Below are 12,516 nucleotides of genomic sequence, written 5' to 3' on the forward strand. Positions count from 1 at the left end.
GTGGGTTCTGAAAAAAGTTAAAAACTTTAATCTTGGATCTTCTAAGTGTAAATGTATCAGTAGAACATTTTAGGAATGTGAGGCCAATGATAGAAATTTGGAACTTGATAAATTTTAAGAAAGAGATAGAGCTATAAAGTGTCTTGTGCTGCATGGAAGTTGTATACCAAAGAAAAAATCCAGACCTTTGGAACCAGACCTTTGGGTTTGTGATCTTTGAGAGAGAATGTAGCTGTCATTAGACATTATGGGGTGGGGGTTGACACCAGCTTGCAAAGAATTAAGAAGCAAGTTGGTGCTGAGAAAAGGAGACTCTGACTATATTACAGACACATGAAACAACCTCAGGGAAGGGGGTGTGGGAAGATGCTGACCTCAGTAACTTTGGGGGGAAGCATAGTCTGTAAGACTAAAGGCAAAAGGAACTGCATGTAAGCACTGTACTCTAGTTGATAGATTTGATACTTAAGGTGGGTACAAGTTAACAATTCTGATACTGCTTTACTTGTATCTGGAATTGAACAATTCCACTAAATAGATACATCCGTGGTAAACGGATGGCAGGTATTTAGAGCGAGGTGAGGTTTCTCATTGGGGGAGTGGGAATATACAAATAAACAAAGAGGAGATCAGAATGACCCATGTCAAGGAGTGATCAGTTGGAGTTAGAGATCTCAGTATGAACTCATGTTTACTGTAACATAAATATTTTTAGATATGTGGACTTGTGTGTTGGGGGAGGGCTTTGTCAGTTAAGAGAGTCTATAAGCAATGACATCTCAGTTGCAATGAGTTCACCTAGTGCCCAGTTCTTTGTTTCTAATACTGTTCTCCACTAAAGGGACCTAGGGCTCCTAGGAGAAATGACTGGGGCAGGAAACAAAAAAGATAGACCTGGAGCATCTTATAGTGCCAGTAAATAAGGAAGTGCAAAAAAACAGAACAAAACCTACCTTAACGGGGATATGTCAGAGGGATACAGAACCCAACTGAAAGAGCTCTCAGTGGATTTGAAAAGCTAGAAGAATTTGTGCAAGAAAAAAAAGTAGTATTGAATTATAACCCAAGGTATAAAATAAATATCTGTGGGTCTATACTGATATAAATAAGTGGATAAATGAGAGAAGAGACAAATCTCTAATATAGAAGAATTCCATATAATTTATGTACCTAGCGATACTGTCAAATAGGGAAAGCATAAATTTTCATTTGTTAGGTGTTGGTTAGGCCTTTTTTTTTTTTTTTAAGTTTTTAAATATATTTTGAGAGAGAGAGCAAGCATGTGGGTGTGGGGAAGGGGCAGAGAGAGGTAGAGAGAATCCCAAGCAGGCTCTGTGCCATCAGTGCAGAGCCTGTCATGGGACTCAATCTCATGAACCTCTCACAAAACTGTGAGATCATGACCTGAGCTGAGATCAGGAATAGGACGTGTAACTGACTGAGCCACCCAGGCACCCTGATAGTGACTTCCTTCGAATGTGTACGTTATGAAAAGGGCAGGGAGAAATAAGAAAAACCCAACAAACACCACCTTCACCAGGTGAGTGAGGTCAGTGTTAACAGTGATAAATCACTAGGATTGTGTCCCTTTGATGTGATACAATGAAATGGCACCTTACCTTTCTGGTCCTTCCTTCCAAAATCCCACCATACCACTTTAAACGTTGAATAAACATCAGACAAATTCCAGTAGAGGGTCAAGCAACAAAATAATACTTAACCCCCCCCCCCCCAGTACTCTCAAACTCTGCTAAAGTCATCAAAACATGGGAAGTATGGCAAACTGCCACAGCCAGGTGGAATCTAAGGAGACATGACAAGTAAATATAAAGTTGTCTCCTACATGAGAGCCTGGAACAGAAAGAAGGACATTAGGAAAAAAACTAAGGAGATCTGAATAAACTATGGACTTCAGTTAATAATTATCTTTTGATTCACTATTTATAATACTATACCATACTAATATAAAATATTAATAACAAGGGAAACTGGGTGAGCGATTGTCTTAGGCTGCTCGAGCTGCTCTAACAAAATAGCATAGATTGGGTGACTTAAGCAATAGGTGTTTGTTTCTCACAGTTTGGGAAACTTGGAAGTCCAAGATGGAACAGAGTGTCTGCCTTGATCACTTCCTTGATCAGCCATTTGTTTCCTGGCAAGCAGACAGCTGCCTTCTCTCACACATGGTAGAGATAGGTTGCTGTTCCTCTCATAAGAATGCTAATCCAAAAAAATACTAATCTTTTCATGGGGACCCTGGCTTCATGACCTCATCTAAACATAATTAACTCCCTAAAAATGCCACCTCCAAACACCATCACACAGGGGTTAGGGCTTCAACATATGAATTTGATGGGGCACAAATATTCAGCCTGTAACATGGATTATATGGTAACTCTCTATTATCTTTTCAGTTCTATAAACATAAAAATGTTCCAAAAAATAGTCTACTTTAAGAAAACAAAGGAATATAATTTGGTAAATGTTGTATGTACTTTTGTTTTTAAGAGAAATTTGAGCATATTAGTAAGTGATAGGATAGATTATTGGAAGAGGAATGGTTAAAGGTGCAAAACAAAAAGTATGAACTGTCCATTCGTAGACGAAAAGCAAACTTGCAAGTGGTAGAGGTGGCAGTAGAAAGGAGGGGTGCATTTTCTTCTAAGTTAGAGAAGGATTAGGACATCGAAAATCAAAATGTAGAGAAATTTTATCATGGAGTAGAAGAGAGGTTGACAGTATCAGGTAGATCTTAGTAAGTTAGGTGTCAAGATCTAGGAGTTAGGGATGTAGATTTATTTAATGTACAGAGATAATTTTACCTTGTTGATTAGTTACCATTATGTAAATACCTGCTTTATTTGTATGCTTTGCATCTTATTTACATCAGAAGAATTTGTAAAACTCAGAAACCTTAATAATAGGTATGTTTTCAAATAAAGGAGAAAGAAAAGGAAAGCTTAAGTATAAATTTCCCAATATCAATTTTAAATGGTTTAGGTTTCAAATCTTGGCAGATGTTACCTATCTAAATTAGTTAGGATACCCAGTTTACAAAATAAAACTTTTTGAAAATAAAGTACATAGAATAAACGAAAAAAAGAATTTAATCTCTGTGAGGTTTTGGGCTTTGTACAAGTGGAAGGGATCACAGAACAGATCTTCTAGAGCCTGTCAGTAATCACTTGATTTAATGAAATGTTGCATCATGATGACTTGAATACAATTTTCTCAAATAGTAGTACTTAAATGTGTACATTCATATCATTTTGAGGAGATAGAGGATTGATAGTAAATAGTTTCTTCATTTGTACTTTCTTAGTAACAGAGAGTTGTAACTGTTTATGTGTGTAGTTGTGTGTGGTATGAAAAAGTCCTAGAGAACTTTGAACATATATTTATAGTTTTATTAAAATATATCTTTTGATAAAGAAGTATCTATTACAGACAGTACGGATTAATAAAACTTCTTAATAAAAATCAGATGGCCACTATTAACATTCTTTGGTTGTTAATATCCTTTTAATTTTTACGTGAATTTAGAAATATATACATATATATTTGAACACATGCAACTTGTATCCCTTCTAAGCTAAATCACTAAAAAATAGAACAATATTCTAGAGCTGAAATGATTAAAAAATTTTTTTTAATGTTTATTTTTGAAAGAGAGAGCATGTGCAGGGGAAGGGGAGAGTATATAAATTGAAGCTCTCTAATTGTAATATAAATGGGGGCTGGGGGCTTCCTGTCACTTAGTTCTTTCCCCTTGCCTGAAAACAAAACAAATATCTGGGTTCTTAAGCATCTCTAAGATGCTTAATGTTCTTACTAAAAATGATTTAGCCCTTCCTCTAATATTCTACACTGTGTTAAAGAAATACTGGTGTAATTCACTCTTTCATTTTCTAAGTCATTTTTTGTTTTCTGCAGTAAAAACTAGATTTTCATATGCCTTTCCAAAGGAATTTCCTTATAGGATGAACCATGTAAGTATATTGTATAAAATAAAACTACTTGTCAAAGCTGTATATAAACTAACTTCATTTTATGTTAGAATAAACTCATTTTATGTTAGAATAAACTAAGTAGTTTCCTGTAAATGACAGTTTCAAATACTACAAGTATATAAACTTTAATTCTAAAATTAAAGCTAAATAACTTCTACCTTTAAAAAGAAAAGTACGCAATAGCAGTGATTATCAACCCTGGATGCTCATTAAATCCCTTTGGGTACTTTTTCATAATGCTGATATCAGGGCCTCTCCAGAGACCAACTAAAACAGAATTTTCAGGTTTGAGGCCTGAGGACTGGTAGTTTTTAAAGCTCTCAGGTGATACTACTGTGTAGCTAGGGCTGAGAACTACTATAATGAAGCAGTAGGAAAACCATATTTTAAACTTTAGAAGATCAATTTCTATTAACATTTGTAAGAGGCATGTTCTTTTTCTGTCTTCATTCTGTGTAGATTTTTTTGGTTTCATTTTCAGTATTCTTTCCTTTTATTGATTTGTAACATATTAAGTAACACTGAAGTGGAGATAATTGCATTTTTGCATTTTGTATTTGTGGAAAGTATACTGGAAAATCTGAAGTTTATACAGGATATTTTAAATTAAAAAAATAGATACACTTATATGAAGCTGGCTTTTCCTTATAAGGATATAATCATAATTGCATGCATTGTAGAATAGTAAAAAAGTAATTTTGTTGCATATGTTTGTTTTCATATAAGCTTCATTTAAAAAATTTTTAGTAAAAATTTGTGGTATTACTATAATGTATAAATTGTTAGACTAAGTAGACTAATTTATTACACATTGACATTTATAATATTTTTCTTTTTAAAACAGATATTAGAATGTGAATTCTATCTTTTAGAACTAATGGTAAGTATATTACTTCCTTGTGATTAATAGAGGATTAAATTTGAACGTAATTTCAAAATTTAGTGAAGTCAGAAATTATTTAAAGAAATGATTTGTAGGGAGGTGCATTTAAAAACCATCCAAGTGATACATAATGGTGAAATCATAGTACCTAGTAGCATCATCACCTATATCATATCCTCTCAGAAGCCTGTAAAATAATTTGTATAGCCCACTTAGGATGGAAAAAATTTTTCTGTTCTATAGTATCTATAATAAAAAGATTACAAGCAAACCAGTCAGGACATTAAGCCACTGTAAATTATTTGCACAATTTGTGTATGTGTGTGGTGTTATTTAAAGATAGATTATGTCTTTGGCAGAATTCTGCTCCTCCAGTTGGGAATTATGGATTTATAGGCTAATAAGAGGTTTCAGTGTGTTGCAGATGTGACACTTTGAGTCTCTAAGGGAATGGATGCTGACTGACTGCCAACCGATTTACCAAGGTATATTCCAGAGAGAGCACTGCCTTCACTATTACAGTAGAGTTTAGGGCTGCCATACTGCTTGCTTAACAGAATAAGAGGGAAGCAAGCATGAGTTAGAGAAATACATTTTGAAATACACAATTACAAATCAGTTGGGTAATGACAAGTTTTTGTGTTGTAATATATCTGTTTTTATACATACACATTTTTTAAACTGTTTCTAGGATTGTTGCTTGATAGTGTATCATCCTTATAGACCTTTGCTCCAGTATGTGCAGGACATGGGCCAAGAAGACATGTTGCTTCCCCTTGCATGGTAATTAGAACAGAAGTTATTCATAGTGTAATGTGTTATTAGCTAGGAAGGTTGACAACTGAATATGAAGTTTAGTAATATTTTTAAAGTAATTAAACTGGTGCCCCAAGATATTGTATATTGAGCAAAATAATCTGCTTGTTGAATTTTAATTAAGCATATTGATATAAATGCTAAGTTTGTAAGGGTCTTTATTTGATGAATATTTCCATTAAAATTTGATTCTTATGAAAAACAGACTATATAAAATTAAGACATGTTATCTTTCAAATAGAATACTTTTTATTGGTATTCAACATACATATTAGTTAATGACATAATTTCTGGTTTCCTCTCTGATTTTCTAATTTTTGAAAAATTAGAAAAATCTTTATATTGTAATTCATTGTAAGGTTTTAAGTTTTAAAATGTATTTAGCTGTAATTTTATTCATTAAAATACACTTATTGTCATTTTCATATATCTGTCTTTTCCCCTTGATATTTTCACTTTTATATTTGTACTTTAGTAATATTAAAGAAATAAAAATGTACAAAGATGGGAAATCTGATCCTCTCTGGGGGGAGATGTACAATCATATAAGGTAGTTCTGATTTCAGTAATAATATGATTTACATTTCTATAGGAGGATAGTGAATGATACCTACAGAACGGATCTTTGCCTACTGTATCCTCCTTTCATGATAGCTTTAGGTATGTAATAAGCATGGTATACCTTTATTAGTTAAATTGTTATAAGCCTGTTTAGGTCATCTCAAAAGAAATTTCACCCTATTATACTTTATGTTCTTATGTTTCATGAAGTAATAGACTGATCCTTGCATGTGAACTTTCAATAATATGAAATGCAACTTTCACAAATCAGGATTATTGTCCCTCTCTTTAAGTAAGATTTTTGTAATCATTTAAAATAATTTTGACCAGTGTCTGAATAGAACATTTTTGTTTGTTTAGGAAGAATTAAACCTGCCAATATTACTTATGACTTACATAGAATAATTGGGACTGTCTTTTATTTTCTAAGCCCAATTAACACCTCAGAGTTTCAGTAAAAGAGCTCTGTAGTCAATGCTTTGCTGGAAGGAGAAGTTAGCTACCATTTTATTTATCTGGGAAGGCAGTGTAATGGGTTAGAACACAATCTTTGGAGTTATATAGTCCTAAGTTTAAACTTTGCTTGCTTTACAATTGTAGGAAGAGTATTTCACCTTTCTGAGTTTGTTTCTTTAATTGCAAAATGTTGAGGATACTAACTGCATGCAGAATTGTGCAAGAACTAAATGAGGTATCTTGTAGAAAACCAATAATGCCTGCCATATATTAAGCAGTTTTTAGTTTCTTTTCCCTTTCTTTTTCCTATTGATTTCCATGATTCTGTCGTCTTGATTTTTTTCCCCTCATTCCTTCACCACCTTACTTTCATTAGTTTCTCTTTTTTTGGTTATTCCTTGAGTGCTAATATTTCTCAGCTTTCTTACATTGGGGGTGGCAAATAGGTTACTATATTATTGTGGCCTGGAGGCTCTCTGACAGCATTGTATTTGGAAGGATTCTACAGTGGCATCTGGGTTCAGTGGGAAGGAATGCATGGGTAAGAAGCAAGGAATAGCAGGCCATGCCCTACATCTTTGCATCCCTGCCATCTTTGTTCTTCCTGAGGAATCTCACTGGGCCCCTGGTTTCTACTATTTCTTATGGGTTGAAACATTTAAATTTCCTTATTTAACCAAGGTCTTGCTCCTAAGCAGTTCTTTATATCCACTCTACCTTTTAGGGAGCTCCACGTGATGTCTCAGTGGCACCTCATGACCAGGACTGAACCCATCACTTTATCTAAGAAGATGTTCCTTTTAATGTCTTTGCCTAGCTTGGTAGATAGCACTAGTTAGGTACCTTAATTGGAAACCTGGCAGTTAGACTCTTTCATCTCCCTCAATACTACATCTAGTTGGTAACCAATACCTATTGTACCTTCCTCTCAGTTGTTCCTTTGGTAATCTCATAGCCATCTTCTCATTTCTGTCTAGGTGACCACAGCAGTCTCCTTACTGGTTAATTAGCATCTAAGCATCCCTCTTCTCAGAGAGCCAGTCTTCTGCAGTTGAGCTAGGTTGGTGGTTCTCAACCAGAGATGATTTTACTCCTCAGGGGATGTATGGCAATGTTTGGAGATGGTTTTGGTTATTACAGGTGGAGTGGGATACCACTGGCATCTAGTAGGTAGAAGCCAGAGATGCTGCTAATAAGCATCCTACTAAGTACATGGCAGTCTCAAGTGTCCAGCCCACAGTGCCAGTAGTGCCAAGGTTGAGAAACCCTGAGCTAGGAAGAGCTTTTTATTTTATTATTTTATTTTTAAAACTTTAAAAAAAATGTTTTTTTTTATTTTAATTTTTGAGAGAGAGACAGAACATGAGTGAGGGTGGAGCCGAGAGGGAGGAAGACACAGAATCCGAAGCAGTCTCCAGGCTCTGAGCTGTCAGCACAGAGCCCGATGCGGGTCTTGAACTTGTGAACCATGAGATCATGGCCTGAGCCAATCAGACATTTACTTATTTTTTTTTTTGATGTTTTATTTATTTCTGAGAGAGAGAGAGAGAGAGAGACAGCATAAGCAGGGGAGGGTCAGAGAGAGAGGGAGACACAGAATCCGAAGCAGGCTCCAGGCTCTGAGCTAGCTGTCAGCACAGAGCCCAATGCAGGGCTTGAACCCATGAACCATGAGAGCATGACCTGAGCCCAAGTTGGACGCCTAACTAACTGAGCCACCTGGGTGCCCCAGGAAGAGCTTTTTAAAATCTTTCAGTGCTCCTCCCAATTTCTGGATAAAATACACAGCTTTTTAAAACCGATACATACCATTCTCTGCTCCCACTGTAACCTTCTTTTTTTTTTTTTAAGACTTGGCTCAGATAGTACCTCTTTAGTGACACCCTCCCCATTCTCAAACTCCCTATATCACCTCAGTCTGGGTTTAGGATGTCTTCCCTGGTTCTGATATGTATGCTCTGTTATGCTACTTTCTACTGTATTTCAATTACCGGTTACTATATTCGATTCTTTGGTGTCTTAATCCCTCCAGGACCTACACCCTACTTTATAGCTTCATTTGATTTAGGGCAACCACTATGTCCGTTTACATTTGAGTTGCCAATTCCCTAAAATGACATCCTTAGCAAAATTATATGGGTAACTAAACCAGGGAATATAGCTCAAGAAGCTGGTGTGGTCTCAGGGTAGCCAGGCTGCTGGTAGGAATTATATTAGGGGAAATTGTGATGTAGATTGTTGTCTTGGGCTCTTTTAGTCTCTTTGTTAGGCTATGTTGTATATAATGTGTATGTGTAGTTGACCCTTAGACAACATGGATTTGAATTGTGTATGTCTACTTATACAAACGTTTTTTTATAGTACTATAAATGTATTTCCCTTATGACTGTCTAATATTTTTTCTATAGCTCACTTTATTTAAGAACAAAGTATATAATATACATGTGTTAATCAACTAGCAGTAAGGCTTTCAGTCAATAAGTTATTAGTAGTTTAGTTTTAGGGAAGTCAAAAGTTACATGTGATTTTTTAAAAACTATTTATTTATTTTCAGGAGAACACAAGCAGGGGAGGGGTGGTGAGAGGGGGACAGAGGATCCTAAGTGGGCTCTGCACTGACAAGTTGGTAGCAGCAAGCCTGATATGCGGCTTGAACTCCCAAACCATGAGATCATGACCTAAACCAAAGTCGAATGCTCAACTGACTGAGCCATCCAGGTGCCCCTTCATGCAGATTTTTTTAATTGGAGGGAGGGTTGGCAACCTTAAGCTCCATGTTGTTCAAAGGTCTACTGTAATTATATTGTATACAATACGTTACGTTTTTTTCTAAGCTCTATTTGATTATAACACTGAATTCTGTACCTGGGTGACTGGTGTTCATCTGACTTGATCATATGCTAATAATTTAAAACAGAGACAACACTGCTTTTAATTGAAATATCAAAACATAATTTTTTATTTTGAAATTTATCAGCATATTACTGTTTTATTTTTTTCCTTTAATGTCTCAAACTGACTTTGGGTGTATTTTTACCACTCACCACTGTTGAGGGATCATTTCCCTGCTCTAGTTTCCTCATTGGATTTTTTCCTAACACACCCTGACTCACAGAACAAGATTACCATGGCTGGCACACAGTGAGGAGCAGGAGAACTATATCAAGAAACTTAATATAGTCTAGTAACTTTTTTCTGTTTGTATTACATTAAATTGATGGGTGGTCACTGGTAAGCATTAGATGGATTTATGCCATTTTAAAAAAGAATATTGGAAAATGCAGATGAAAATTTTAAGTGAAAAATCTTATCTTTAGCTATAAGTCCCTATATTCCACATTTGCAGTTAAACATGGGCCTTTCTCTCATTTTCTCTCCAGCTTGTCTACATGTAGCCTGTGTTGTACAGCAGAAAGATGCCAGACAGTGGTTTGCTGAACTTTCTGTGGATATGGAGAAGGTAGTCTTTAAAATTCCCTTACTTGAATATAACCTTGAACATCTTAAAGTTAATATGATTATTTACTTAACATGAGTCTAAAATCTTATGCTGTCCACCAGGCTAAAAAGATTTTTGGTAAAAATATTAAACATGTTTGGTGAGAAGAATTGATGTTGACTGATTAGGTTATATTTGTCTTTTAAGCTTAATCTTTTGGTTTTCTTAGTTGCAAAGCTACCTCTTGTTTCTAGGATTATTTTAAAAGCTACCTACAGACCACTAAATTCTACTACTATAACTTATGTAACACAGCCTGCCTCCTGACAAAGTGGGTTTTGCCCCTTTTTCTACCTTTTCTGCTGCATTGTTGATAGCATTAGATCAATCCAAGGTGAGGTGAGGTCTACTCAGATGAGAAAGAAAGGGCAAATTGAGAAACTGGATATGATGGATTGTATAGCTGTCAGTTTTTGAGCACCTTAATGCATATGTAATTAATGGAAAAACAAAACAATGACGTTGGTGCACCAGCTGCCACTGACTTGTGTGAAACATTGGTATTAGAGGAATGTACTCTGGTGGCACACTCTTTCATGATTTAGACCTCTATTCCCAGTACCTCACTGTTTTGTTTTGGTTTAAGATATTAGCAAATAGAAGGAAACCAACTGCAGAGATGCAGAAGGATGGACTAGGTATGCCATTTAAAAGATGAAAGGGTTGTAGGAGAAGCCTACAGAGCAATGTGGTAAGAATACTGCTTTCACATTTATCAGGATTGTGTAATCTAACCTGAATACTTAAGGACAGAGACTATCTTTTCACTATTTTCTCAGGATATGTGTTCTTTATATAGTCAATGTTGCTTGATATTGGCACTGAGAACTTTTCAAATATTTCCTTTTAGATTTTGGAAATAATCAGGGTGATTTTAAAACTGTATGAGCAGTGGAAGAATTTTGATGAGAGAAAAGAGATGGCAACTATTCTTAGTAAGATGCCGAAACCAAAACCTCCTCCAAACAGGTACTTTGTAGACTTTAATTATGGATTTCATTTCATTATATATTTCATACATATTTTCATATTTTTCCATAGATTATGTTGTATTGTTTTCATGAAATTTCTTCCAAAACTTCATAATGCATATAACTTTATTTTAATCTGACTTGATAGACTGACAATATCTCATTTAAAAAATACACTAATCTGATCATCTGTTAACTTCCTAATGCAATGGCGGGTCTCTTACAGGTATCCCTCAACATATTGCTATATACTGCACATAAATTTAAACAGAACTAGTTCATCTGAAATTCAGGAATAATGAATTTTGTAGTATCTCATGTCATTTTGATTCTGCCTTCCCCCCGCCCCCGCTGTTGGTTATTATCCTGTTTAATAAATTTCAGTAGTGATCTGATATTGTAAAGATAAATAAAGAATTTTGGCATTTGAGGGACTTGAAGAACTATGGCACATAGTACCATAATTTTGCTAAATATGAAACAATGTGCGAAGAGGGGTTTTTCTTTTTTTATTGTTGTTTTTTTTTTAATAGGATCTATTCATTTAATTCACTGGTTCTCAGCTCTCACATCAGATCATTTAGAGTAGGATAAAAGGTGAGAAGGGAAATAAAACAATGCTACCCATCTTAATCATTTATCAAGAAAAATAATTAAGTTATAGAATGTATCAAGATAGATTTATAGATCTGATAAGTTAATGTTACCAATTGGAAAAAATTAATACTTACACAAGGAGCTGTTTAAGGCATTCATTCAAACAGCTACCTTTGGATGCATTTTTTGCAGAAATTCCCTGAGTGATTCTCCACTAGTGGCAGGGCCTGAAGCTGCAAGATGATGATGGACAAGATAAGGCAATAATCCTATTGCCACAGTTACTGGTATTTTCAGTTTTAGTTATTTTTAAGTATTCAGCATTTTCCAGGAAATTGCCATTTTTCTTTTCTGACTTATAAATAAAAGTTTGCTGTATTTACATGTGATTTTTATTACACCTTTGGTCAGTTATTTTTTGGGAAGAACACTTCATTTTCATATTTGGCAGGAATAAGATTCTATATGTAAGATTTAATTTTACAGGAAATTTGTTCAGAAAAAGCTCTGGTCTCTATGTTGAGTGATACCTGTAATGACAATGAAATCCCATACCCTTATTTAAGTTTTTTGAATGTATATGGACACTAACTTCCAGAATGCTTGTAATATGTGAGGACACCAAATTATGGAAGAATAAAAACATAAAACCAAATGTTAGTCTTCTGTATCTTAATTTTCCATATCTGTGTCTTAAAATCAGGAATGTCTTTCTTTGTAGAG

General features: G+C 34.9%; 1 protein-coding gene across 2 annotated transcripts in view; it reads left to right on the forward strand.

Annotated features, from left to right (window-relative positions):
• Positions 1–12,516, forward strand: part of CCNC (cyclin C) — a 28,711-nt gene that overhangs the window by 14,861 nt on the left and 1,334 nt on the right. Inside the window, exons 6-12 of one of the 2 annotated variants that reach the window (XM_039252122.1) lie at positions 3,934–3,989; positions 4,855–4,890; positions 5,585–5,676; positions 6,302–6,369; positions 10,107–10,186; positions 11,076–11,194; positions 11,986–12,448. In XM_039252122.1, coding sequence (XP_039108053.1) covers positions 3,934–3,989; positions 4,855–4,890; positions 5,585–5,676; positions 6,302–6,369; positions 10,107–10,186; positions 11,076–11,194; positions 11,986–12,037 — 503 coding nt within the window. In that variant the 3' untranslated portion in view covers positions 12,038–12,448. Of the gene's footprint in view, positions 1–3,933; positions 3,990–4,854; positions 4,891–5,584; positions 5,677–6,301; positions 6,370–10,106; positions 10,187–11,075; positions 11,195–11,985; positions 12,449–12,516 lie in introns of those variants that run through there. The other variant, XM_039252121.1, reaches the window with a different exon arrangement.

This window comes from Hyaena hyaena, unplaced genomic scaffold, assembly GCF_003009895.1.
Source record: "Hyaena hyaena isolate Hyena2069 unplaced genomic scaffold, ASM300989v1 scaffold_408, whole genome shotgun sequence".
Taxonomy (NCBI): domain Eukaryota; kingdom Metazoa; phylum Chordata; class Mammalia; order Carnivora; family Hyaenidae; genus Hyaena; species Hyaena hyaena.